At 55.3% G+C, this 27,812-nt stretch overlaps 1 protein-coding gene across 2 annotated transcripts in view; it reads left to right on the forward strand.

Annotated features, from left to right (window-relative positions):
- Positions 1-297: 297 nt before the first annotated feature.
- The window catches only part of FBLN1 (fibulin 1), a 79,833-nt gene continuing 52,318 nt past the window's right edge, over positions 298-27,812 (forward strand). The window contains exons 1-4 of one of the 2 annotated variants that reach the window (XM_024991686.2): positions 298-467; positions 13,401-13,506; positions 19,485-19,620; positions 21,902-22,073. In XM_024991686.2, the coding sequence (XP_024847454.1) occupies positions 389-467; positions 13,401-13,506; positions 19,485-19,620; positions 21,902-22,073 (493 nt within the window). In that variant the 5' untranslated portion in view covers positions 298-388. 2 annotated transcript variants of the gene reach the window in all.

The raw sequence follows: 27,812 nt of genomic DNA on the forward strand, positions 1-27,812 counted from the left end.
GGGGGGTGTGTGGGCGGGGGTGGGGTGGGGGTGCTTCCCGCCGATCGCGTCCCCCCTTGCCCAGGCCCCCCCCACCGAGGAGAAGTTTGGGGTCCCTGCCCCCGCCCCGGCCGTGGGCCTGCGCGCCCTTCGAGGATGGGTGCCAGGAGGGAGGGCCCCCCAGGAGGGAGGGGGCCCGGAGGTCCCCAGCGGGGAGCGGCCGGGGGGAGGGGAGGGGGCGACCCGCGGCCCCGCCCCCGCCGCGCCCTCCCCGCGCCCTCCTCCTGGGCGGGATAATTGAACCGCGCGGCCGGGGCCCAGCGTTGGCTGCGGAGGCTCGGCCGGAGCTTGGAGCCCGCGCTGCCCGGAGCCGAGAGCCGCGCCCCGCGCCTTTGTCCGCCCGCCGCCCATGGAGCGCGCCGCCCCGTCGCGCCGGGTCCCGCTGCTGCTGCTGCTGCTCGGCGGCCTCTCGCTGCTGGCGGCCCCAGGTAGGGGTGCTGAGGGGCATCGGGAGGGAGGGGACGCCCCGAGTCCACGGCACCCGCTTGAGTGACTCCCCCATCCGCCCCACCCCCGATCCCTGGGGACCCCGCGCCCCGTGGGACTCTGGGGACTGCCAGCGCCTGGGGAGGCGGCCCAGAGCTGCGCCCCCGTCGGCGGTCCTGAGACATCTGAGCTGCCCCGCGGCGCTCTCCCCCACCCTCCAACTACCCGTCGCCTGGCTTCCAACCTGATCACCTCCGCTGACTTGGGGACTTGTTTTAGAGATGGATGCCTCCAAACACATTCTCCCGCAGGTCCTCTCGCTTCCAAACCCTGTCCACCCTAGCGCCCATCCACCCGCCGGGGCCGGAGTGCCGGCTGGGGGAGAGGAAGGCTGGCCGGTGGTGGCCAAGGTCGCCGTCCCCTCCCTCACCCCTCCTCCATCCCCGTGGCTGCCCTTGCCCCTGGAGCGCCTTTGGCATACCTGTTCTCACTCCTCCCACCTCCACCCTTATGCAGGGGCTGTGGTACCCAGCGTTCTGATGGGAAAACAGACTGGGGGGTGGGGATCGGTAAATTGCTCGAGACACAGACCCGGTCATGGAGTAGGGGGCGCCCGTGCAGGACGGAGAGAGGAAGGGTGTAGTCTGGAGGTGTTCAGGGCACAGCAATGTGTGGGGAGACCGCTATCTGCCCTCCTGGGTCACTGAGGACCTCAAGACGGAGGTGGCGCCAGGCCCCGTGTTCACTGCGGCTGGGGTCAGGCCACCTCCAAACCCAGCCAGCCGTCTGGTGTCAAGGGGGTGCAAGGGGGTCTCCATCAACAGAGCCCCCAGCCCTGGGACTGACAGCGCTGGAATGGCAAGCACCCAGCTCATCCCTTCTCCCTTAATCCTCAAGGCCTCCACTCCTCAGGGGTGACTGCAAGGCCCTGCCAATTACAGCCATGACCTCTGACCTCTCCACTGACCCCAGTTACTTATCAGTCATTAGTCAGGCCAGCCCTCCTGGGGCCAGGCGCAGATTAGGGCTCCGACCACCCTCGGCATCTCCGGTTCTTTATCTCTGGTTTAGTTGAGCTTTTAAACTCTCTGGTGACCACTCCCCTTCCTCTGTCAAAGGTCACTTGTCCCAGCTAATTCCTTGCCAGGTTTCAGGGGTTCCCCCGGGAGGCTGGAGGGGTGGGGGCGGGGAGAGCCCTGCAGAGGTTTCTTGGCTCCCTGGCTCCCTTTGCAGCAGACCTTCATGGAACCCTGTCTGTTTCAGGCACGGGCCTGTGCCCAGGGACATGTCGTGGGTGGAGGAACAGGGCTCAGCACCCGCAGTGAGAGCCATCCCAGGCCCTGGGGTTGATGGGAGGCTTCTTGGAGAAGACCGGTGCTTGAGTGGGAGCTTGTCAGGCAGGCAGGGGAGGAAGGGAACTCAGGGGACTGCTGGCTGGATCGAAAGCCCAGAGGGCCCAGCACCCCCCTGTATCTAACACACAAGGAAACTGAGTCACAGAGAGAAGGTGTAGTTGGACTTTGCTGAGCCCGAGTCCCCAGACCTTCCACCGATATTCTTTCACACCTCCTGTGTGAGAAGCGTCCCCTGCAGACTGGCAGGGCCCAGCTTTGAAGGAGTGCCGAGGTGTGCTAGGCTGGGATGGCTCCCCAGCCCTGACTGATGGTTTACTGCCGTCTTCTTCCTGGAGCAGGTCCTCACTTGAAGTGGGTAAAGAAGCCTCTCTTCTTTGCACCCTGATGAGAACGCCTGTATCTTTGGGGAGGTCCCTCTCTTGAATTTCAACAAGTTTGGTATGGTTTGGGGCGAGAGAAGGGGAGAGATCTGCCAGGTTCCTTTCTGTACCTGCAAACTCAGACAGTGTAAGGTTCCCGGAGCCTTGGAAGGCTGGCAGAGACACTGTTCCCACCCCCGTAGGGGGCCCGGAGGAAATGTGTAGTTCAAAAGTGATCTCGGAAAAAGCCTTGATGGTGAGCCTTTGAGCTAGTCTTCGGCCACTCCTCTGGTGACCAGGCCACGGGAAGGCAGAGGGGCGCTGCACTTTTATGAGCCGGGGGGCAGAGCGGGAACCATCCATCTGTCCTGCATCCTTTTGTCTGTGCCGTTGGGCTTTCCTGAGAGCCAGTGAGGAAGGGAGTAAGAGAGGAGGAGGGTGTTGGGAAAGACGGTTGTGTTTTCTCCAAGACTTTCTTGGCCCCTGGCTCCAGCTGGGCTGCCTTTCCAACTGATTACAGAGAACGTCGCTGGGAGGAGAACAAAGAGGAGAGAGGACTTGGCTTGAAAACACGTGGCTGCACCGCGGCTGCTCCTGGAGTTTCCCACTCGGTGGCGGGGGCCGGACAGGCTGAGGGGGCTGCAGGAGAATGAGACTCAGGGTGTCTCGGGGGCGGCGCCAGGGCCTCTTCTGGGGGCCACAGCTCCAGGTTACGCCCCTTCCCGCACTGCCCGGGGCCACCCCAGCTTGGTGGTACCCTGATGGTGGTGGGGGAGGAGGGTGCTCACTCCCCTCTGGCACCCAGCAGGCTTCCAGGAGAGCTCATTTGTGGAACTGACAACAGCTTTGCCTGTTGTCCCTCAGAGAAGAACCACGGGATGACCTGGTTTCTCATTTGTAAAATGGACATAACAGAAACTGACTTTTTAGGTCTTTTTGAGGATTGAGGGGGCTTCCCAGGTGGCTCAGTGGTAAAGAACATGCAAAGCAGGAGATACCGATTCGATCTCTGGGTCGGGAAGATGCCCTGGAGAGGGAAATGGCAACCCACTCCAATATTCGTGCCTGGGAAATCCCGTGGACAGAGGAGCCTGGCGGGCTGCAGTCCATGGGGTCGCAAAAGAGTCAGACACGACTGAGCATGCAGGAGGACTGTGGGCAAGACCATAGGAGGATGCCTGTCGTGGGGGCTGTGTTATTATTACTTGTTGTATGTGTTGTCCCCTTCCTAGAGTAGGACAGTGTCCTTCCCCCCAAGACTGCTCTACTAAGACTGCACGTCCCCAGCCAGGAGCTGGGAGGGAGGCAGCCGTATTGGTAAAGGTCACGCAAAGTGGGCCCAGCTGGCCTCCTTAGGCGTTTGATCATCTATATGCAGGGTATCTGCTGAGGGCCAGCTCTGTGCCAGACACTGTTCTAGGTCCTGGGGATACGGCAGAGAGGAAGAGAGACCGGAGCCTTCTGCCCATGGGCCGTAACTTCCAGCAGATCCTGAAAAGTAGACGATTACAAACCAACTCCAGCTGGGAGTGAGTCAGGGAAGACTTCCTGGAGGAAGTGGCATGCAAACTGGGATGTGAAGGAGCAGATGGGGGGTGGGGAGGGTCACCAGGCAAAGGGAACAGCGTGGACAAAGGTTGAGAAGGTGAGAGAGAACATGGGGCTTTCAGGAGTTCTGTCCCCTCCTCGTCCTTGGGGAGCTTCCTCAGAAGCCCCTCCCCAGCATCCTTCAGACAGCCCCCGCCATTCCTCTGAAGCGGGGGTGGGGGGGTGGGGGGGTCTCTGTGATCAATGGATGCGGTGGGTGGAGCAACTTTGCAGGAAAACAATTCTAATAGGACGCATGAGTATTTTGCCAGTATATCTCACGCAATAAAAGGTTTGCAAAACATCAGATCGTAACAGTTTAATTAATAAATGCTTGTGCAGGCTTCACTTGGTCTCAGTTTCCTCGTAATGGTTTCAAATGAAACTGAGGTGGGCGGGTACCTATTAGGTCAACTTTCCTGGGGTCAGAGACCCTTCAGCCTAGAGGGGAGCTTAGCGCTGAGACAGTGTGGCGCTGAGGGCAAGCCGTATGTCCCTGGTCATCCAGCTTGCAGCAGGCACGGCTGGACCGGACACTGTGCCCTGTGGCCGACACTCTTTCTGCTGGTCACCGCCTTTAACCCCCAAGGCTGGTCCTAACAAGAGGCTGGGGCGGGAGGGAACCGGCTGCCTGCATGTTATCAGGAGGGTCCTATGCCAGCCCACCCAGGGGTGGGAGCCGGCACTCGACCAAGGTTAGGAGACTGGACCCGAAAGTGACCCGCCCGAGAGAGCTTGACCGACTCCCACAGCCTTTCTGCTCTGTTTCCTTAAATGTGGAAGGAATGCTGTCTGCTCTAGGAAATTATTATAATTGAAGTCTTTTACATTTAGTCACTAATTTAGCGCTGTCAGCAACCCCATGAAGTAGGTACAACTGTTGTTTCCATTTTAATGCTGGGTTCCCAGGTGGCTCAGTGGTAAAGAATCCACTTTTGATGCTGGAGACACAGGTTCGATCCCTGGGTCGGAAAGATCCCCTGGAGAAGGAAATGGCAACCCACTCCAGTATTCTTGCCTGGAAATCCCCACAGAGAAAGGAAACCTGGTGGGCTACCGTCCAGGGTCGCAAAGAGTCAGACGTGACTTAGAGATTGAACAACAGCAAGGGGCCAGAGCGGTTACTCCAGCGGGCGACATGACCCAAAAGGAAGAACAGGTTCAAACAAAAAAATACTGGCTCAGCCCATTAGCGTGAAACACTCTGCGCTCTGGCATTTCAGAGCCAGTCCTGGGAACCAGTCCTGGCTCACGACAATGTGTGTCGTCAGTAGAGGACATGGGACTTCGTGCTCCTAACCACTCGACTGGACGGACACGTCAGTCCCTGAGCACTCCTGTTGCCGAAAGAGTGTGGGACCCGGCTGCTCGCCCCCCAAAAGCCAGTAAACAGGGCAGTTTGGTGGAAAGGAAAGTTTGCTGTATTTTTGGTGCCTGCAACTGGACAGGGGCAGGGCAGACATCTATCCGAAGGCCAACTCCTCCCCTCCACTGGCAAACTGTGGGCAAGAGCTTTAATAGACAGAAGTGGGGAGGGGGGTAGGCTACACGCGGAAACAGCACAGTCAGCTCTGACGGTCATCTTCACATTGGTCATCGGTGGTCTGACCAGCGTCATCTTGCTTGTTTTAGGTACACTTAATCTTCAGTTCCAGGGTCCATTTGTTCCCATTTCTTTGAGGCCAGTTCTTGAAATCGTGGCAGCTGCTGTTGTGGGTACAGTCTGGTCATCGTGTAGTTAACTTCTACCTGGGGCTTCAGTATCAATAAGACAGCTCGCAGGATATGGCTCAGAATATTATCTAGTCCTTGAGGAAGAACCGGCGGTCCTTGACTGCGCCCGCTGACGACACGATTACTCTCTGGTCTCCTCTGACTGCTTCCCTCTGCCTCTGTGTTTCTCATTTCTCTGATTGAACTTCTTTGACTCAAGTTTTCCACAGAGCGCAGGCAGGCAGAGGACGTGGTGGGGAAGGGGAGGAACTTAAGGTCCTGCTCCGTCTCGCTGTGTAGCCGAGGGGCTCGTTTGAAAGGACAGCTGTTTTCCATGGCGGGGGGCCAGATTCCCGCTGGCTCTGTCCCTGACTTCCTGGGGGATCCCGTGCGCACGGGCACCTGGTTACTTCTTGCCCACACCAGGGGCCGAGAGCCAAGGTGGTGAGCCTCCAGCCTCTGCCCCCATCTTCCCGTGGCCGTCTTCCCTGTGCACCTCTAGGGACACCTGTCCTAGGACTTAGGACTCACCCGGATAATCCCGGATGATGTCATTGGGAGATCCTTAGTTACATCTGCAAGGACCCTTATTCCAAATAAGGTCACATTCTTAGGTTCCAGGTGTCGGGACGTGGACGTGTCTTTTCTAGGGGACGCCACTGAAGCCACTATACACCCTTGAGAGTAAGCTCAGAAACGGATGCGCTAACAAGAAGTCCGTGGGGCCCTCTGCCACGGTGACTGTGACGCGTGAGAGCAGGACTCCGGTGGCTCTCGGGTGGGCGGCAGGGGGCCATAATACTGGAACTCAGAGGTTAGCAGCAGGGAGCCCTCTGTGAAAAGACCTGGGGAGGAGAGTTTGGGCAAAGGGGAAGGAAGGCGTACACGGGCCCCCCGGGGGGACCAGGTGTGTCAGAGGACCACAGGATGGAGTGAAGGGAGGGGAGGCGGGCGGGGCCAAAGCAGTTTGTGCAGGGCCTTAAAAGCCAGGCTTCGGACTGTGGATTTTATCCCTGCCCCGGTGCTGGAGGCTCTCAAGCAGGGGGGTGACATCCCTTGACTCATGTTTTCAGCAGCCCCTCTGTGTGCTGCATGGTAGATGGATCGCAGGGAGACTAGAGTGGAGGCTGAATAAGCCGGCGGGGTGGTGGTGGGGAAGGCTCCTGCAGGGTCCAGGGTGGAAGATGCCCTGGAGAGGGTAGTGGCCTGGGGGCTGGGGAGAAGCGGACAGAGCTGGAGAGTTGGGGAGGTCGAGTGGACAGGACTTGCTGAGGGCTTGATGTGGACGGTGAGGGAGCTGGAATCATTCAGGCTGACCCAGTTATTTTGGCCTCAGCCTCCGGACGCAGGATGACTGCTAATTACTGAGGTAGAGAAGCGGGACGGGGGTGGGCCTCGGAGTCCCAAGTGGACACTTTAAGTCTCCTGTTAGACGTCCGGGTGGAGCCTGGACAGACAGAAATGAGGGAGTCTCAGCCCATAGGTGAGGCTGGACGAGACCACCCAGGGAAGTGGGTTTGGAAGAAGAGAGAACAAGGGGCGGAGGCACTGAGCCCCACAGGCAGTTTGAGGAGGGAAGAGCCATGAGAGGACCCCTCCCCAGGGGCGCCCCCAGGGCCCGGGGTGGCAGCTAGGAGGCTGCCAGGGCTGGCTTTTAGAGGCCGGCTCTCAGAGTGTCTTTGTGCTAATGGCTTGAACCAGTATTTTTCTTTTCTTTTTTTATGAGCCTGTTTGTTTTGAACCCATTTTTCCTTCTGACTTGTGTTGCCTGCCTGAGTGAAAAGTCCTGGAAGTTTTGTTAACCTACATGTGCTTCTCGTTTTGATGTGAGCCTTCTCTCCGAAACCGGCTGCACCTTTTCCATCATTGGTATGACCACCCCCACCTTGGGCACAGAGAGGCCAAGCAGGGTGGCTGTGGACAGACAGCTGCTTCGTGGCAGCACCAGGATGTGAACATGGGCAGCTTGGCTCGCTCGTCGTGTTCCGAAAGCAGGACGCGGAACAAACCGCCTCACTCGTCTTTCCATCTGAAAAGTCTCCCGTATTTCTAACTCCAGCTTCAGGGAGGAGCCACCGTTTCTGGTCTTACGGTGGGTGGGTGTCAGCTTTAGAGTCACAGCTGGATTCGAATGCTGCCTCTGTTTGTCCCGTGGCCTCGGGCAACACGCTTCATCTCTTTCCATCCTCTGTGTCCAAGGTTGCTCAGATCACACGAGATCATTCATCTGTTCGTCTCTTCCTGGACACTTCTGGCTCTGGGATGGCCACGGGTCCAGGGGCAGAATGAGTCTCCTGTCTAGCCCTTGTGGCACAGAGACACATGCAGTTAATTACTTGTGCTGAAGTGCTGGAAAGTTTGGGGAGCAAAGAGACCACGAAAGGAAAGGCCTCTGCCCCATGTTTGCACGTGTGCGTGGGTGTGTGTTGGGAGGTGGGGGCGGTGGTTAGGGAGGACTTCCTGGAGGAGAGGGCCTTTGAATGGGTGTGAATGAGCTAGTCCAAGCAGAGGAGTGGACCCAAGACCCCCAGCCTGGCAGAGCTTCAGTTTCCAAAGGCCGGGTGCAGAGGATACTTGACAGGTGTGCACATGTGCTCTGAGAGGTGAGAGGGGAAGCAGAGGATTTGGGTCCTGCAGGGGGAGATGCTGGAGAGATGGGGCAGAAGGAGGATGGCCCGCACGTCCACGGGGGTTGGTCCAGGAGCTCACGTGAGCTGCCTGGAGGGAGCAACGTGGAGTGGGCTTCTCGTCACCTACTCAGGGGTGTGCCGTCTGGTCCTGTCTCTCGCCGCCTCTTCTCAGCTGGTTCTCTATCTGAGACCCCGTCTCTCTGCTGGGGGCTGATGTCCGGGGGTGTGTGGGCACCAGCTGTTCTTATGTTAGGGACGGGACTGGAGCCATAAGAACAGCCTCAGCGCCCCCTGCATCCTCCCGGGAAGGCTGGGGGCCTCAAGGAGGGAGATGGGTCAGTCCTCATCCTCGGCCTCAAAGGGACACAGAGGCCCTGGGACACACCCAGGAACAGTCTCCTGGCATCTCCCTGGGTTGTCATCTCCTTGAAAACAGAGTCCTGATTCTGGAGCCCACACCCCAGGGTCAGAGAGAGCCTGGCACATGGACGAGCCCTAAGAGGGGTGTCTGCTGGCTCCCCAGGCTTGGGAGGTGGGGGGGGCCCTGCAGGGGGTGGGAATGGGCTGAGTCTGGCATGATTCTGTCTGGTTGGAATTTCCCGTTGGCATCTCACTGCAGCTCAGGCTTCCCAGTTATGCAGGTCCTACACACCATGGGGACCCCCTCCCGCTCTCTGCTGCAGCTTCAGGCAGTGCTGTGCGGCAGCTGGGGTGCGAGCCTTGCTTTAACTCTTCATTTTCCCAAATGAGGGGATTAAAATAAAACCAAGTAGAGAGCTAAGCAACCACCATCTCGTATCTCAGCATTCCATGTGCGTGAAGGGCCTTCTGATGCCCCATGTTTTGGAAGGACAAGGTCTCAGGATTCCATCTTTGTGGTTCTCATCCACACAGTTAGATCGCAGGGACCGGAAATGAAAACTGTGCTTTGCTGAGGTTTCTTCTTGGAGAGGGAAGCGACCCAAGGTAGAACATTCCAGACTCGCCCGAAGCTCCACTTCTCTCTAAAGAGCACTTCCTGCCCAGGACGGGTGTTGAGTGACCAGTGAGTGCGTGGTGGGCGTGAGCGAGTGGCATCGCTCCCAGGGTTGGGGACCGAAGTAGCCGTGACGGCCTTGTCGCTTCAGGTTGCTCTCATGGCATGATTTAGGAAGGTGGCTCAGACACGGAGGCTGTGCCTGAGGTTTCTTCCATTTTATACCCTTTGGGAGATGCTTTCAGGGTCTGCTGGTGGGAGTGGTGGGCCTGATGCCGTTGGCTGCTGCGGAAACCCTTGGTACCGGTGAGGTGTAGCATCAGGTAAGCTGACACCTCGGTTCTCTTCTTGCCTCCCGCCCGGCCTAGCCATGTGCCCTATGACAGAGTGGGGCCACAGCCTAGAATGCCGTCCCTCTTTCCCCTTCTGCCGAAGGTGCCGAGTCCTTGCTGAGTGTGGGTGGGAGAAGTGATGCCGGCAGGGGGTTCTCCCATCACCTCCAGAAAGCAACAATAACAGTTTAAAGGAAGGGTTTTTGTTTAATGTTGGGTGCTCAGCTCCTCAGAACAACAATTATGGGACAGTTACCCAAAGTAATTTTGACCCAAGGATGCATACGTAACTAATGTCCATAGGACATAAGGAAAGATAGCATGTCGCACTCAACCTGGTTTCAGTGGAGTAGCCAAGTTGGGGACCTTTAGAATCTGAAGACAAGGTGGGTTGAAGATGTTCAATCCAGAGCTGTATATTTCTGTAGTGAAATATCAGAAGTGATGTAGATGCCCAGAGACGGGGTGTGGGCTGGAGACAAAGCTACTTCTACCCAACAGTGTGACGTGCCTGGCATGGTGGCATCAGCAGCAATTTAAGGGGGTGAGGGGTGGGGGTGGGAGGGCTGGGACCCTTCCGTGTGGGGCTGTTATGAGGAAGACAACAGTGTTCTGTCTGCTCTGACCTCTGCCGAGTGACCGTCCCGCCTCACCGTGGGCTCCCCGTGACCCCTCTGATGGGGGAGTGCTTGGGGGGGCACCTCCCACCCGAGGAGGGTATGCTGACCCCCCGCTGGGAGTTCCAGCTCTATGGCTTGGAGCATTCTGGGGACATTCCAAGTTTCTGGATTGAGGGAAGAACTTCACATTTTATTGTTCTACTGAGAATAAGCTGCAAAGTGCTCAGGGCTCCCCAGTGGGAATCATTTCCAAATGTTTCTGCAGTTTGGGGCACAAAGTTCTTGCCCCGCTGAGCCAGCTGCGGGAGTCTGAGCTTTCTTTCCCCACGCTCACCTTTTTCAGAGTTGAGGGAGGCGTAGGAGCTACCACCCGTACCCCAGCCGTTCTGCACCCCAGGACGGGGCCATGTTGCCCCCATTCCTCACAGGCAACAGCAAGCAGATTTCCTTTGTTCCTTTCGCGTGTCCTGCAGCCACTGTTTACTGGAGCTCCCTGTGTGCTCGGAACTTTATAAGCTCTATCCATCTCCTCAGCCACTTTGCAAAGGTATTGTGAGCCCCCATTTTGCTGCTGAGGAAGCCGTGGTTCAGAGAGCTGAAGCGTCCTGCCCAGGGAGGGTCACAGAGCAAGCAAGCGTTGAACCTGGGATCAGATCCCAAGCCTGTTTGGCTCCAAAGCTGATCCTCTTCCTACTCAACCCTGTCGCTGCGAAGGGCCAGCTTTGAGCTGAGGTCCGGGATGAGAAGCAGGCCCAGCTCTGCGTGGGTGGGAGGGCGAGGCAGACACATGTTGTCAATGGAGAGTTTGCTCCGGGCCGGGCTGCTGGCAGGAGGGCTACAGGAGGCGGGGAGAGGCTGGATGGGGCAGGGGCGGGGTTGGCCAGGGCTGGAGGCGCTGTGAGAGCCCCAGGGGGCAAGGCCGCAGGCAGGAGAGCTACGTGGGGCCCGCGGGGGTTGGGCTGCGGGGGGACAGCACAGGGGATATTGGCCTCAGCGTCCGGCCACGTGGCTGGTCACTCATCCTGTGAGTGAACCACGGGCATCGTATCTACGACAGGTCAGGTCTGGTGTTTCGTGAAAACTTTTCTTAAAATCAATTGGAGCAAAAATGAAGGAAGGAAGGAAGGAAGGAGTGGAACCCCTGGAGGTCATCCCCGCAACCGGAAGTCTCCCCCCGTGGGGGAGCACTCATTTGAGAAGCCAGTGACACTCACTTTATTACTATCTGGGCCCCAGCCCACAGTGTCCCCCACAGTCACCAAACGGCTTTGAGGGGGAGCGTGGAGGGGGACAGCCATGATGGGGAGGGGTCAGGTGGCTGGGGGGCTGTGGGCCGGCAGGCTTTGCTCTGGGATGGACTGTCACCCTTGATCAGGCCCTGGGGACTCCCACTGCCAGGCTGGGGTTGGGCGGGTGGATCTTCTGCTCAGCGCTCCCCAGAAGGCCTGGGATGGGGGTCCTGGGGTCACCGTCCGGGGACTTGGCGAGGCCCTTTCTTCTCCATTTGCAGCAACATGGATGGCCCTCGAGATGGTCACACTGAGTGAAGTAAGTCAGGCAGAGGAGGGAAAATCCGTGACATCCCTTGGATGTGGAATCTAAAAAGAAATGATACAAATGGACTTATGAAGCAGGAAGAGACTCACAGACTTAGAAAACAGATTTATGGTTGCCGGGGGTGGGGAAGGGATAGCTAGGGACTTTGGGAAGGTCATGTACACGCTGCTCTATTTAAGATGGATATCAAGAAAGACATTGCATAGCACACGGAACTCTGCTCAATGTTATGTGCCAGCCTGGATGGGAGAAGGATTTGGGGGAGAATGGATACGTGTTTATGTATGGCTGAGTCCCTTCGCTGTTCACTTGAAACTACCACAGCATTGTTAATTGGCTGTACCTCAATGCAAAATGTTTTTGGTGTTAAAAAATAAATGAATAAAAAGCAATTTAAGAGGAAACGGCCTGTGCAGCCCCTGGCTCTTCATGCCGGTGTGGACCACACTCACTGGGTCTTCTGGGGGTGACCACTTGCTGCCTCAGGGCTCCAGGCACAGTTTCTCCCCAGTGGCGGTCGAGGTGGCCGTGGGCAGGTGGTCACAGCTGGTGTTACTGGACACATTGGCCTCAAGCTGAGTCCAGGAGTGGCCCTCTCTTCTGGGGCCACCTCGAGGGCTGGGCCTTAGAAGGACGGTGGGCTCAAACAGAACACCCATGGCCCTTGGTGCCAGGAAACGGTGCCAAGCGTGGTGGGATTTACCCCATGGGGTGTGCGAAAGCCAGCCGTGAGAAAGCATGTTCCATAAAGTCCAATTTTGAAATGTCCTGCCCAGAAGTGACCTTCTGCCCAGGTGCACAGACGGTTGCCCCTCTCGGCCCCTCCTGGCTGTGAAAGGAACTGGGGCTGAGGGCACCCTGGTGCTGGGCGGCTCCTCCCTTTGGTAACCATGGGGTCCTCTCCTTCTGTGAGCCGGGGGGCCCGTCACGGGGCCAGTGCAGCCGTGAGGGCGTGGGTGTGCCAGCGGCCATCTTTCCTTTTTGTAAGCAAAGAGGCGAATCTGTGGTAAGTCTGGGGCAGAAACCGTCACCAGCTTCAGTTCTGAGGTCCTAGCAAGTGGCAATGATGGTTAAATGAGAACGCAGAGTGGGTCTCAGAAATGCAGGCTCCTTGCTTCCCCCCGGAGCAGGCTTGGCTGCAATTGAAGCACCTGGATTTCTGTTCCTTCCCCCTGGGTGCCCTCCCCCTGGGTGCTCTTCCCCGGGTGCCCTCACCCCGGGTACCCTCCCCCCGGGTGCCCCCACCCTGGGTGCTTCCCCCCGGGTGCCCTCTCCCTGGGTACCCTCCCCCCGGGTGCCCTCCCCCTGGGTGTTCACTGTCCACTCTCGGGGGAAGCCTTCCTTGGTTGTCCCCGTTTGGGGGACGCTCCAGGCCTCCTCCATTCTGCACTGTTGTCTTTAGTGAGACAAACCGTCTCTGAGCCCCGCAGGAGTGGGTCGGTCGTGTCCTGGATACCCTGAGCACCGGGCTGCCTGTGTCCCCAGCCTCTGGCCCTGGGGCAGGGATCCTGGGTGCTGAGCCTCAGCCCTGACAGAACTGTTTTGGGAAGATCGTGGTTGAGGTGTCAGGCCTTTCCAGGAGGAGCACGCTCCTGGGTCTCCCAGCCCCAGCCCCAGTGGAGTTTTCAGGACGTGCTTGTCGAGTGACTGAAGGGTGCTTCAGCATCACCCTGGGATGCTGTGTGCAGATGCTGCGGCCGGGAGTGGGGCTCCCTCGGCCACCCAAGGGAGGCTGCCCATCCCAGGGGCCCTGTGGGGTGTGTTGAGTCGCCTGCCGCCTGTCACTCTGTTCTCCTCCCTGCACAGCGGGCGCAGACGTCTCCATGGAGGCCTGCTGTGCAGATGGACATCGAATGGCCACCGAGCACAGGGCCTGCTCGCTGCCCTACACCTCGGAATCCAAGGAATGCAGGTATGTCTGCCAGCACTTCACCAGAAGAGCGCTCCTCTAGACAAAAGCAGGAGAGGAAGGGAGAGTGGGTGGCAGACCCCCGGGGAGAGGCTAGGTGCCAGGGCCAGGCTGTGGGCTGGGGGGTGCAGTGGGCTGCTGACCCCTGCCTCCCTCCCTCCTCTGTGCCCCCACGGTCCTCTTACATGTCTCCGCTCACCCTTCCCCCGCCTCCCTGGCATTATCGGGGCATCCTGACATTTCACCAGGCTGCACGCAAGAAGATCTGGGTTTGCAGCCCTTGCTGCCACAGCTGGGCACTGTGACCAAGTCACCCAGAAAGGGGGTGGTTACTGGGGGCAGGTGAGGTCATGTGATCTCAAAGCACTGGAAGTGCTTTGCCAGTAAAAGCACGGCCACTTTCAGACCCCGACACCCAGACGAGCCAGTCCCAGAGCAAAAGTCCTCCTAGGCCGTTTTCCACTTTATGCGGTAGCCAGCGTCTGGATCAGCTATGTTTATTCCGCTCTCTCTAAATTAACTCAAGCTCTTTCAAAGTTTTGGGAGGACGTAAGCTTAGAAGGGGCTTCCCTGGTGACTCAGTGGTACAGAATCTGCCAGCAGTGCAGGAGACCCAGGTTCGATCCCTGGATTGGGAAGATCCCCTGGAGAAGGAAATGGCAACCCACTCCAGTAATCTTGCCTGGAGAATCCCCATGAACAGAGGAGCCTGGTGGGCTACAGTCCATGGGGTAACAAAGAGTCAGACACGACTGAGGCGACTGAACACCTGACTGGAAGCTTATAATAAGTGATAAATACATGTCATGTCAATCATCACTGTCAAAATAATATAAAAATAATAACAAGTCTTTAGGAAGCACCTACTTTGTGCTAGGCATTTGCTGCCCAGCATCTCGTTTAACTCTGTTACTAAGACCCATTTTACAGATGAGAAAACTGAGCTTTCCCCCAGAGTGCTCAACTGGAGGCTTTAGGACTTGGACCCAGATCTGCTTGCCTGGGGAGCAGAGGTCGGGAGGCGAGGGTATGAACATGTTCCATCACATGCCATCCGTTCCTGCTCTCTGCCCCTGGTCCGAGCCAAGGCAGCTTTGACCTGGGGGTGCTGGATGGAGAGCTGCCACAGACAGAAAGAATGCACAGGGGAGGCTGGTCCGCCTGGTTCTGGAGTCCTGCATTTGTGTTGGCATCGAGCATTGAGAGGCTGCTGCCTGCCAGCAGTGACGGAGGATGTAAAGCTCCATTGAGGAAATTCTTGAAAAGTCGAAAGCATTATAGACCAAACAAGGGAAGGAGAGAAGAGGGCGCTCGGATTGTCTGAACTGAGTGGGAGACTGTGCCATGAGGATTTACGGCGTGTCTGATGAGTAAGAGCTGAGATCTTGGTGTGAGGCTTCGCACTAGAAATGTCAGAGGGTGGCTGGCAGTTCGGGGCGAAGCTAGCTGGTGAGCGCCAAACATTCTGTTTACAGACTGGGCCAGAAAGGCAGACAGGCCCTGGGGACCCATCGGGCTTGCTTTCAGGCTGTGTGACTTGAGCCAGCTTGGACCCTTGGTTTCCCCAAATGTTAAACCAGGACAGTGATGATGACCGAGGGGAGGGAAGCAGCCAGGACCACCACCCTAGGCAGAAGAGTATACTTGTCTGCTCAGGCCACCAGCACAGACACCTCTGCCTGGGCGGCTTAAACCACAGACATTTACTGCCTCACAGTCTGAAGACAGCCGTCTGAGATCCTAGTTCCTCCTGACGCCTCTCTCCTGGGCTTGGAGATGCCACCTCTCCCCACGTCCTCATGTCTTCTCTCTCTGTGTGTTTCTGTCCTAGTCTTTCTTTTTTAAAAAACATTTTTATTAAAAAAAATTTTTTTTGGCTGAAGCTCGCAGCATGCAGGATCTTAGATCCCCAACCAAGGCTCAAACCCATGCTTATTGTAGAAGAAGAACAGAATCCTATCCACTGGGCTGCCAGGGAAGGCCCCACAGGTTCAGTGTTTTTAATGAAGGGAGAGAAGGGAGAGAGCAGGTCAGAAATCAAATCTGGTTTATGAGGGTGCTCTTACAAGTTAAAGGGTACAGGAAACAAGAACCACCAGCCACCTGGTCACTCAATAATTCCAGCATTATTTTTCTCCTGCAAAGTGGTATTGTGCCAGGCCCTCCGGTTTTAAGTTTTCATTCATTTGGCAAATCTTGATTGATCCCTGGTGCTGTTCTAAGCTCAGGGTGAAGAGAATGGGATCGCATAGGTGGGCAGGCCCCAGGCCGAGCCCTCCTGGGCAGAGCTGGGGGAGGAAGGCGCCCAGGGTTCTGTGGTGCCCAAGAAGCCCAGGGTAGACGCTCTGGTAGGTGAGGGGATCAGAGAGGACTGCAGGGGCCCCGGCACCTCCCAGCACACATGGGTTCTAGCCGGGCACGTGTGGCTTCTGCCCAAGTCTCTGACACGTGGCACATTTGGGGGTGATCAGGAGAGATGGCAGATGACGTTTCAATTCAGGCTTCGCCGTGCATTCTAGTCTCAACCAGATATGGTTGGCCTCACGACCCAAATGTGGTGGTGGTTTAGTTGCTCAGTCGTGTCCGACTCTTGTGACCCCATGGACTGCATGCAGCCCGCCAGGCTCCTCTGTCCGTGGGATTCTCCAGGCAAGAATACTGCAGTGGGTTGCCATTTCCTTATCCAGGGGATCTTCCTGACCCAGGAATTGAACCCGGGTCTCCTCCATTGCAGGCAGATTCTTCACTGACTGAGCTATGAGGGAAGCCCAAATATAAATTTGCCTAAAACTTTGGGTTGAATGCAGCCCACGAGGGAATTTGGATCCACATGGAGTTCACAAGTGGTGCTAGTGGTAAAGAACCTGTCTGCCAACGCAGGAGACCTAAGGGGCGTGGGTTCGATCCCTGGGTAGGGAAGATCCCCTGGAGGAGGAAATGGCAACCCACTCCAGTATTCTTGCCTGGGAAATCCCATGGAGAGAAGGGCCTGGCGGGCTATAGTCCATAAGATTGCAAAGGGTCAGACATGACTGAGTTGACTTAGCATGTTAGCATGGAGTCGAAACCTAAGGCAGATCTTGAGCTGATGTATCTCAATCCACCAGTCACTCTCTGATCCCCTTCATGTATTTCACTAATTGTACTGAGGCTCTCCTGGAGGAGATGGGGGTAAATCAATGAACAAAATAAGCAAAATCTCTTCGGAGGATGCAGACGATGACATGGTAAAGTCTCTGGTTTGTAAGAAGGCACGAGGTGCCTTCTTTCCCTGGGAAAGCCCAGGGACAAGAGGCCGGGTCTCCTTTCAGATAGAGATGTTTGAGGGCACCTTGCTGAGTTTACGGTTTCAGATAGAGATGTTTGAGGGCATCTTGCTGAGAATGGGTGTCTCACCAGGGCCTGAAGGACGCGAGCAAGCCAGCCAGGTGAATGCAAGATCGCATGTCCAAGTCGAAGGGCAGTAAGGGGAGAGCGGCTCCAAATCCGCCTGCAATGCTGGAGACTCGGGTTTGATCCCTGGGTCAGGAAGATCCCTGGAGGAAATGGTAACCCACTCCAGTATTCTTGCCTGGGAAATCCCACAGACAGAGGAGCCTGACGGGCTACAGTCCATGGGGTTGCAAAGAGGTGGACATGACTGAGCAACTAAACCGCTGTCCAGCTCTCCAGACGCCCAACTCTGGCCCAAGCCCACCCGCGTAGAGCTTCATAACTTCTGTGCTGGAAGGACCCCAGTGTGGGAAGCTGTGCTTCCCCTCCAAGACTTCCCTCTCTCATCCCCGAAGCCTCTGCATGGGCCTGGCACACAGTAGGGTTGCAACCAAAAAACAATTTTTTTTTAATTGCAGTAAAATATACATAATAGTCGTGTCCAACTCTTTGTGGCTCCCTGGACTGTACCCCTCCAGGCTTCTCTGCCCATGGAATTTTCCAGGCACAAATACTGGAGTGGGGTGCCATTTCCTGCAGATTGCACCGTCGTGACCATGTTTAGGGGTACAGTTCAGTATATTTGCATCACTGTCCCACCGTCCCCAGAACTTTTTCATCTTCCTAAACTGAGGCAGAAACTCCTTGTTACCCTCCCTGCCCCAGCCCATCCCTTCTGTTTCCCATCTTCATAAGTTGGACTCTTGTGGGTCCCTCATACAAATGGAATCACAGTGTTTATCCTTTCGTGTCTGGCTTCTTTCACTTAGCTCTCTGTCCTCAGAGTTTCTCCGAAAACTTTGTAACATGTGTTCAGGTTTTCTTCCTGGTTGAGGCCGTGTTCAGCTCCTTCATACGCACAGACTACACTTGGCTTGTCTGTTCCTCGATGGATACTTGGGTTGCTCCCATCTTCTGGCGGTTATGAATCACGCTGCCGTGAACCTAGGTGCGCCAGTGTCTGAGTCAACTGCTTTCTTTCCTTCCGGGTTTATACCCAGAGTTAGGATCGCTGGATCCTAGGCTCATTCTGTCTGAAATTTTTTGAGGAACTGCTGTGCTGCACCAGCTAACACTCCCACCCACAGTGCACAAGGGTTCAAGTTCTCCACAACACTCGTTTTTTTCTGTTCAGCCAGTAAACATCTTTGAATGAATGGATAGTTGGACCCACATCTGTTAGCTCTCCCTAACAATTTAGTAAAATGCCGGTTATTTGCAAATTCACCAAGGGCATGAGCCAATGTGTGGTAACAGAGTATAGACATGTTTCATTTTCTTATGCTTCAAAGGTTGGAATTTTTTTTTTTTTTTTTAACAAATTGAAGGTTTGTGGTAATTCCATGTTGTCAGATGAAGGCTAGCATTCTTTAGCAACGATGATTTTTATTAAAGTATGTTTTACTTTCTAGACATAACGCTATGCACACTTTATGGGCTGCAGTACAGTGCAAGCGTAACTCTCATATGCTCCAAGGAACTAGAGAATTTGTGTGGCTCACTTTACCGTGGTGGTCTGGAGCTAAACCTGCAGTCTATCTCTGTGTGTATTGATAGATCCAGGCTGGAGCCCATGGACAGTTCTAGAAGTGTATGAGAAGCTGGGTGAGGAGCTCCAGCCCCACAGAGTGGAGGCTGGGGCCAAGGTCGCCTGGCCAGCCACACGGGGAGGCCCCACCCTCTCCGGTCCAGCGAAGGCCTGGCAGCTCTTCCTGCCCTTGTTGGCAACCCCAGAGCCAAGGTTCTCTGAGGTCTGAGGGGAGCCACGCCTGTGACCACACACCTCTTGCTCCCTCATGTCCCTTCCCTCCCTGCCTGGAGCTGTGTCTGAGGGACCACCTCTGGCAGATCCACCTTGCGGACCTTCTTCCTGGAGACCCTAGAAGGGCTAGGAGATGGGGGTGCAGCGGCCTGGGCTCACTGTTGCTACCACCCATCACTCTTGGCCGTGGCAACCTCCTCTGCCTCGCCGGAGCTATTTCCTCTGATTCTGGAACCTGGGGAGATATTAATAAAGGATGAGAGGGTCCAGACCTGAGCCAGCCCTCATCTGTTTTTTAAAATTTGTTTTTAATTTAAAAAAACCCAACTCATTGGGCTGTGCTGGGTCTTACTGCAGCATGTGGGGTCTAGTTCCCTGACCAGGTACTGAACCCTTGTCTCCTGCGTTGGGAGCGCAGAGTCAGCCACAGGACAACCAGGAAAATCCCAGCCATAATCTGATTTGTGTTATAAATAGCTGGGAACTTTCTCTGGATGAGGCTCAGCGCTCAAGAGAGATGAAGTCGGCCTGTCGAAACCACTCCCAGACACCACCGTGCATTCAGTCTTTCTAATCAAACTCTGTTGACCACCTTCCGTATGCGGGTGCTGTGTGTGTATCTTGGCGTGTCTGTGGATGAGCGGCAGGGGTGGGGGAAGGAGGGGGACCCTCAAATGTGACAGGGCTGCCGTCCCCGAGGGGCTACTGCTCCCAGGCCCTGGGTACACCTGGCAGACCCTTGCAACCCCACAGAGCCCCTGGCACATCCCACACCCTCTGCCCACAGGATGGTTCAGGAGCAATGTTGCCAGAACCAGCTGGAGGAGCTGCACTGCGCCACGGGCATCAACCTGGCCAACGAGCAGGACAGCTGCGCCACACCACGCGGCGACAACACCAGCCTCGAGGCCATGTTCGTGAAGGTGAGGACCCGCCCTCCCGGCGCAGCCATCCCTTCTGCAGTCCGAGGCCTGGGGCGCTCTCCTCCCTGCACCCCAAACTCAGGCAGCCTTTCCCTCTGAGCAGCAGGGTGTGCAAAAAGCCCTGGGGGCTGGAAGGGCCACTCAGGTCTCCCCACCAGCTCCAGTTTACCCAGTAAACTCCGGGCAACACCCCAGAGTTTCAGCATGCGGGGTCTAGTTCCCTGAACAGAGATTGAACCCGGATCCTCTGCGTTGGGTGCGCAGACTCTTAGCTCTGCCGCCCAGGCCCCTTCCAGCACTGGGACATGGGGTGAAGTGACCCAGCCCTGCCCTGAAGCCTGCCAGCGGGGGTCCCCAGCCTCCGGACCGCGTGCCGGTGCCTGCTGTTGGATCAGCGGCGGCATCAGATCAGATGTAAAGTGCACAATAAACAGTGTGCTTGAATCACCCCGAAACCATCCTCCACCCCAGTTCGTGGAAAAACTGTCTTCCATGAAACCAGCCCCCAGTGCCGCAAAGGTCGGGGCCCACGGACTGCCAGTCCCAGGGCTTCAAACAGGGACTCAAAGGTCAGAGCATGGGTTACCTGGACTCAGGGCCTTCTGAACCCTCAATTCAAGGTAGGCATCCCCACCCCCGCCCCCAGGAGGCCCTCAAACGCCTCTACTCTCCCCAGCTAGTCAGAGTTCAGAATGGGCCCCCACGTATGCCTCTGAGAACGCATGGCCTCCATAACTGCCCTAGAAGAAAAGACTGAGGTTCAGAGAGGCCCACACTCCAAAGTGACCTCTCAGCAAGGGTCCTTTCAAGATCAGCAGTGAGGCACGGCTGGGAGCGGGGTCATCTGGCCCAGAGGGAACTCTGTCCAGAAGGTCAGCGATGAGTGGATGTCATCACCCTTGACTCCAGGTCCAGGCCAGGTCCCCGGGGCCTCTGTCCCTGTGGAAGGCCTGCATCTTTGCACGGATGTGGAGAGGTTCCTGAGAGCGTTCCGAGGTCTGAAAACTGCAAATAAACTAGGCTGTCCCTCCCTTACCACTTACGAGGGAGAAAAACAGCCCGACTAGGAGGAGCTCAAGTTTGGAAAGTTAATTAACCTGGTCATCTGGGTTTCTGGTGGAGGTGCCAGGTGACGACACTGAATTCCCTGGAAGAAAGATTTCCTGTTCCCCGTTAGGAACCCATGAAGTAATTTCAAGGAGCAATAATTGGAATGAAGTCTGGATTCCGGGAGGGAGAGTGGGGATCCTTTCTGGGGCTCGTCTTTTCACACAGAGTGGGATGTGGAGGGATATTCCACATCGATGAGTTGGGGGTCAAGTGCCCCTCTGCCCACCCTCAGCCTTTGTGGGCTTTTCATGGGAGGAGGCTGGGTGAGCAGGGGAGCGGGGGCTGGTCAAGGGGGTTCCTGGGAGCTGGGACCTGAGATGCTTAGAGCCGGCCTCCCAGAAAGGGGGCTCTGCCTGGGTCCTCAGACTTCAGAGAAAGGCCTGGAACATTCTAATGGGTGTGGAAACTGATCACTTCGGCCAATGAGCCATTTATGTTTCCGGAAAGTATGACTCGGGACGTATGAGGTGGAGGAGGTCACTGGGGCTCCTGCTCTTCCTGGAGAATGCGAGACCCTCAGCCTCCACGAAGCTCAGGCTAAACCACCTCCCCCGCTCCTGCCACAGACCTTTGGAACATTCTGTGCGTTTCTTAGAATGATGACCGAAATGAAGTTTTCATGTGCCAGGGGTGAATATTGTTTCCGGGCTTCAGATGTGGCTTTGGGGACCACTGGGGCACACAGGTAACTCTGTCCCTCACCTGCTGACCAGTCTTGAGGCTCTCTTCCTGCGGTCTGAACCACCCTGCCTGGGCTGAGGAGGAGGAGACAGGTGTATATTCGTCGTTCCAGGCGTGGTAGAGAAATCTCAGAGCACGCAGAAGGCATGGACCCTTAGGGAGCCCATGTGGGAGCCCCAGGGGCCCCTCTTCTAGCCCCCCTCTCCCTGGAGGCCCTGCTGGACCGGCTGGGGTTTGGGGGGCAGACAGGGGTTGTGGAGCATGTGCTAGGATCAGCCCCTTTAAGGCACGACCTATGAGGTTCAGGGGGCAGCAAGCCTTGGGCTCAGCTGGCTTTGCTATTTCCTGGCAGCGGTTAGAAAAGGCAGCCGAGTCAGGTGTGTGTCTTCCCCGCCCGGGGAGAATTACCACGGGGGGGATGAGGGGTCCGTGGGATCCGCTGTGTCACGGGTCTGGCTTCTCCATCAAGAGTCTCTGCTTGTGTTTGCAGAGGTGCTGCCATTGCTGCCTACTGGGGCGGGCAGCCCAGGCCCAGGGCCAGAGCTGTGAGTACAGCCTCATGGTTGGCTACCAGTGCGGGCTGGTCTTCCGGGCGTGCTGCGTCAAGGGCCAGGAGACGGCAGACTTTGCCCCGGGGGACGGCGGGGACCTCCAAGAAACAGGTAAGTCCCCCTTTTCTTTCCTCTGGAGCAGGGCAGTCGGTCGAGGTTATTTAGAGAAGCAGAACCAATAGGGTGTGGGGAGAGAGGGAGAGAAGGGTTTAATTCACTGGCTCACACAGTGGGCGGCTGGCAGGTTCGAAACCTGCAGGCTGTGTATGCAGGCTGGACGCCCAGAAGAACACTCATCTGGCTCAGTTCGGAAGGCCGTCTGCTAGCAGAGTTCCTTCTTGCTTGGGGGAGGCCAGTCCTTCTCTTAAGGCCTTTGCCTGATTGGATGAGGCCCACCCACTTGATGGAGGGCAGTCTGCTTTATTCAAAGTCTGCTGATTTAAGGGTCAATCTCATCTAAAACATACCATCCCAGCTGTGTCCCGACTGGTGCTGGATCAAATATCTGAGTACTGTAGCCCCACCAAGTGGACACCTAAAGCTGACCGTCACGGGTGGTGTGGGCTCGTGCATTGACCGTTGCCTTAACTCTGCAGAGACCGGTTCTGGTTGTCAGAGCAGGTTCATGCTTCTCGCTGTCCTGGGGTGAAACCGAGGGCTTGGAATCTGGGATCTGACGAATCTGTGTTCATGTCCCTGTCCTGACGTGTATTTGGGGCAACCTGATGGATCCAGGCCTCAGTTTTCTCATCTGTGAAATGGGGACGCCTACAGTCCCACTCACTCGGGGATGAGATGGGAGAAGTGGTACGTGGCGTCTGCCGTCACAGTTCGCCTCGTCCCTCCAGCCGCCTCGGGCAGCGTAGGTGGCTGGCCACGCTCTCATTCGCCGCGTTTCACAGATGAGGTCCTGGCATTCAAGGTCACGTGGCCAGCACACGGTGGAGGCAGAACTCTGGCCTTCCGATGCTGGGCCAGTGCCCTCTCTCCATCGGGAGCTGACGACATGTGGACAAGAGGCTGGGGGCACCACTCATTAGTAGCAGGCTGTGAGCATTCAAACATAGATATTTATTCAGTGTAGGGGCCGGTGACCCCCCTAAAGCAGCTTCAAGACAGCTCCCAGCTGTATTTCCATCAGTTTAGCTCCCCACCCTCCCATTTGTCTGAAGCCACGTCAGTCCTGAAGCCTTGGGGCCTGGTTCAGTTACACGGTTCAGGAAACTTCTCGGTTGTCTAATCATCTCTTCCACTTATGCAATGGTTTCCTATGCCATAATGGAAACAGCCCTGGAACATTTCAGGCGTCTGCTCTGCCCCAAGCTTGCTGCCTGCGTGGGACCTTTGCCTTCTCAGTCTGAGCTCCGTCTGCCCTCTGTTCAACGTGGGGGAAGGGGCAGGGAGCAGGTCAGGGGAAGAGCTCACAGGCCAGGGCTCCCTGAGCCAGGCCGTCCGTTCCTGTGGCTTTGGGGTCCTGGATCAAGTGACCCGTCTTTCATTCTTTGTTTTGACTTCTCAAGTCCAGGACTCTGCCGTGCAGCTGACTTCAGATATCTTAGTCATAAAGGGGGACTGGAACCACGTTCTGGCTCCCTCCTTGACTTTTGAAATCAGAGATGACATTTTCACTCTAAACAAACTCAGATTCTTCACCCTGGTGGAGACTTTCTCCTGTGTCTCCAGGGAGGACTTTTGTTGATTTATATCTTGGTTCGTTAATGGTCTCTGAGCTTTTCTGTTGCTCCAGATGTCTTATTTCTCCCTTGCCTTTCATCGGCTTCATTTCTTGCCCCAGACTTTGCTCGGTGTCTCTGTGAGGACTTCCCTGTGTTCCCTCCCCACTCAGACACAGACCTGCCTTCCTGTCTTCCGCTGACGTTTACTGTGGGCCTACTGTGTGCTACCACGGGGCCACATGGGCCCACAGACCAGTACGGCCTGAGGTAAAATAAGCACAGAGATGGACAGAAAGCCTTTTAGAAACTTCTCTAAGCATTTGATATAGAGTAACTCAGGTCTGGGCGTCCCGGGTGGCTCAGATGGTAAAGAATTGTTCTGCAATGCAGGGGACCTGGGTTCTACCTCTGGGTCGGGAAGATCCCCTGGAGAAGGAAATGGCAACCCACTCCAGTGTTCTTGCCTAGACAGTCCCATGGACAGACAAGCCAGGCGGGCTACAGTCCGTGGGTCGCAGAGTCGGACACGACTGAACACACACACATGCACACATCTGTTGAATCTAAATATAAAATTGGGATTTGTGTCTGTTTTCTTAACCTTCTTTTTCTACTAAGCTGTATTATGAGTTATTGAAGTGTTGTTATCTTCGATATTTTATTGTTATATGGAAGTGTGAGTTATCTAAGATGGGGGAAAGAACCCTGTTCTTTTGGGTGGAGCTGTGCTGGGGTGTATCTTGGTTACGCCCATTCTACAGATTGGGCGACTGAAGCTGCAAGAAGCTTAGATTCCAGATTCATCTTCTCGCATTCTTTGCCCAGCATACTAGCCCCCAAAGAATGCTGTGGAAATCTCAATGACTTCATCACCCAGGTAGCAGTTTCCCACAAATGCCCCTGACCTTGTCACTGTGAGTCCTCTGGAGGATGGTTCCGTCACCCTGGCCTGTGCTGGACGTGGCAGGGAGTTGGGCCTTGCCAGGATGTAATGCCAAGTGGATGAGGGGTCCCCAGATCAAACCTCCTTTTTTCCCTCTCTTTTTGGCTCCTAGTAGGGTTGATTACAGTGTTGTGTTAATTTCCGCTGCATAGCACAGTGATTCTGTTATGCGTACCTGGGCGTTCTTCTTCACATGCTCTTGCATTATGGTTTATCACAGGATGTGGAATGCAGTTCCCTGGGCTGCGCAGCAGGACCCAATTGTTCTTCTGTTCTGTCTGTAATCGCTTTCATCTGCTAACCCCAGCCTCCAGTCCATGCCGCACCAGGACCCTCTCCTGTGGCAGCCACCGGTCTGCTCTGTTTGTGACACTGTCTGTTCATAGATAGGCTCATTTGAGTCGTGTTTTAGATTCCACAAATAAGTGAGAGCATGTGGTATTTGTCCTTCTCTTTCTGACTCGCTTCACTCAGTGTGACCATCTCTTGTTTAGTCATGAAGTCATGTCCCACTCATTTGCGACTCGGTGGACTGTAGTCCGCCAGGCTCCTCTGTCCATAGGATTTTCCAGGCAAGAATACTGAAGTGGGTTGCCATTTCCTTCTCCAGGGGATCTTCCTGACCCAGGGATCCCAATTCTTTACCACTGAGCCACCAGGGAAGCCCTGTGATCATCGCTTGTTCAGTCACTCAGTCGTGTCTGGCTTTTTGCAGCCCCACGGACGGCAGCACACCAGGCCTCTGTGTCCATCACCAACTCCCAGAGCTTGCTCAAACTCATGTCCGTTGAGTCGGTGATGCAATCCAACTATCTCATCCTCTGTCCTCCCCTTCTCCTCCTGCCCTCAATCTTTCCCAGCATCAGGGTCTTTTTTAATGAGTCAGTTCTTTGCATCAGGTGGCCAAAGTTTTGAAACTTTAGCTTCATTACCAGTCCTTCCAATGAATATTCAGGATTGATTTCCTTTTGGATTGACTGGTTTGATCTTGCTCTCCAAGGGACTCTCAAGAGTCTTTTCCAACACCACAATTTTCCAACATCAGTTCTTCAGCATTCAGTCTTTGTACTCCAACTCTCACATCCATACATGACTACTGGAAAAATCATAATTTTGACTCTATGGACCTTTCTTGGCAAAGTGATGTCTCGCTTTTTAATACATTTGTCTAGGTTTTTCATAACTATTTTTCCAAAGAGCAAGCAGTCACCGTCTGCATTGATTTTGGAGCCCCTCCAAAAAATGAAATCTGACACCATTTCCACATTTTCCCCATCTATTTGTCATGAAGTGATGAAACCGGATGCCATGATCTTTGTTTTTTGAGTGTTGAGTTTTAAGCCATCTTTTCCACTTTCCTCTTTCACCTTCATCAGGAGGCTCTTTAGTTCCTCTTCTCTTTCTGCCATTAATGATCATCTCTAGTTGCATCCAAATTAACCATTCTGAGCAAAGGGGCTCCGAGCCTCCCAACCTAGAGATGACTCACACCCTAAAGGTCCCTTGCTTAGTTTCTTCCCAGCTGAAAAGTTTTTGAATTATTTAGGGACCCTTCCCATATTTTAATGTGAAAGTGAAAGTATTAGTTGCTCAGTCGTGTTCAGCTCTTGCGACACCATGGACTGTAGCCCGCCATGCTCCTCTGTCCATGGGGTTCTCCAGGCAAGAATACTGGAGTGGATTGCCATTTCCTTCTCCAGGGTGTCTTTCCGACCCAGGGATCAAATCCAGGTCTCCCGCAATGCAGGCAGATTCTTTACCGTCTGAGCCACAAGGGGAGCCTTCCTGTGTCTTTTGCATAGTGTCTATAAATTATGTTATATTGAAATTTACTGAAGAATTACTAATGTGTGTGTTTTTACTGAGGTCTGTTTTCTGTGTGGGTGTATCATGCTCTCACATGTATGTGTTTTAGAAGACACGGGAAGGTAGAAGGAAGAGGAAATCAACACAGAGATGGACACTGTTTCCATTGGGTCGCATTTCCTCTCCGTCTTTTTTCTGTCTTTCTTCGCTTCTCTTCTGTAGGCGTGGCTGCACTGAGGAGACCCTGGGTTTGTGCTTTCCCACCCAGCCTTGCAATGTGATGGCTGCTGGATTGCGATGGAGTTGTGGTCACTGTCATTCCATCTTGTGGCGGCTTCCATCAGCAGGGGGCTTGGTTTTCAAGTTGTCTAGGGATTCCTGGGTGTATCCACCCGAGTTAAAAGGGCTAACGCATTTCCTTTATGTCAGAACTGCCAGTGCAATGCCACCCTTTCAATCAGGGCCCTGGCCCCCCACCGCGTCACTCTTTGTTCTATTGCCGTGTTGAATCTCTTTTAAAAACATTTTTATTTATTTATTTGACTTCAGTGGGTCTTAGTTTAAGCATGCAGGATCTTTTAGTTCTGACATGTGAACTCTTCTCATGTTGCATCTTGTGGGATCTAGTTCCCTGATCGGGGATCAAACCTGGGCCCTCTGCGTTGGGAGGGCAGAGTCTTAGCCACTGGACCACCCCCTCTGTTGAATCTTTTTATTAAGTCGGGGGGGCCTTGTCTGTGCCAAGTGCTTCACCCTCAGAGCAGGTGCTCAGATACCTTTGTTGAACAAGCCGAGTGAGTGACTATGGATGACTGGCACTAAATTGAACTTTGCAGGCCAAGTGGATGAAATCTGTGTATTTGCTTCCTGGGGCTGCCCTAGGAAGGCGTCGCAGACTGGGGGGCTTAAACAACAGAGATATTGTCTCCCAGCCTGGAGGCCAGAAGTCCGAGACCATGGTGTTGGCAGGGCTAGGCCTTCCGAGTATCTCCCCCGGTATCCCTTGGCTTGGAGATGCCTGTCTTCTCCCTGTTTCTCCACTCCCTTTTCCTCTGTGTATCTGCCACGGAGTCCAAATGTTGCCTTCTTGTAAGGACACTTGTCTTTGAATTAGGGCCCCCTCTCACGACCTCATCTTAACCTGATCATCTGCAGTGACCCTGCTCCAAAATAAGATCATGTCCCCAGACACTGGGGGTTAGGACTTCACATCTTCTGTGGGGGGTGGGTGGGGGGGGTGGGACCCACAGTTCGACCCGTAACAACAAGCTCTCACCAGGTGCGTTGCCTTGTTTGGAGGCTGTGACTGAGTTTATAGTAGGGCTGTGGTGGCTGCATTTGTGGAAATATTTAAGTAGCGTTGACAACATAACCACACGTGGCGTCACGTGGATGACTAACAGGCCCTCGTGCCGCTGCCGTTTC

This window comes from Bos taurus, chromosome 5 (assembly GCF_002263795.3).
Source record: "Bos taurus isolate L1 Dominette 01449 registration number 42190680 breed Hereford chromosome 5, ARS-UCD2.0, whole genome shotgun sequence".
Taxonomy (NCBI): Eukaryota; Metazoa; Chordata; class Mammalia; order Artiodactyla; family Bovidae; genus Bos; species Bos taurus.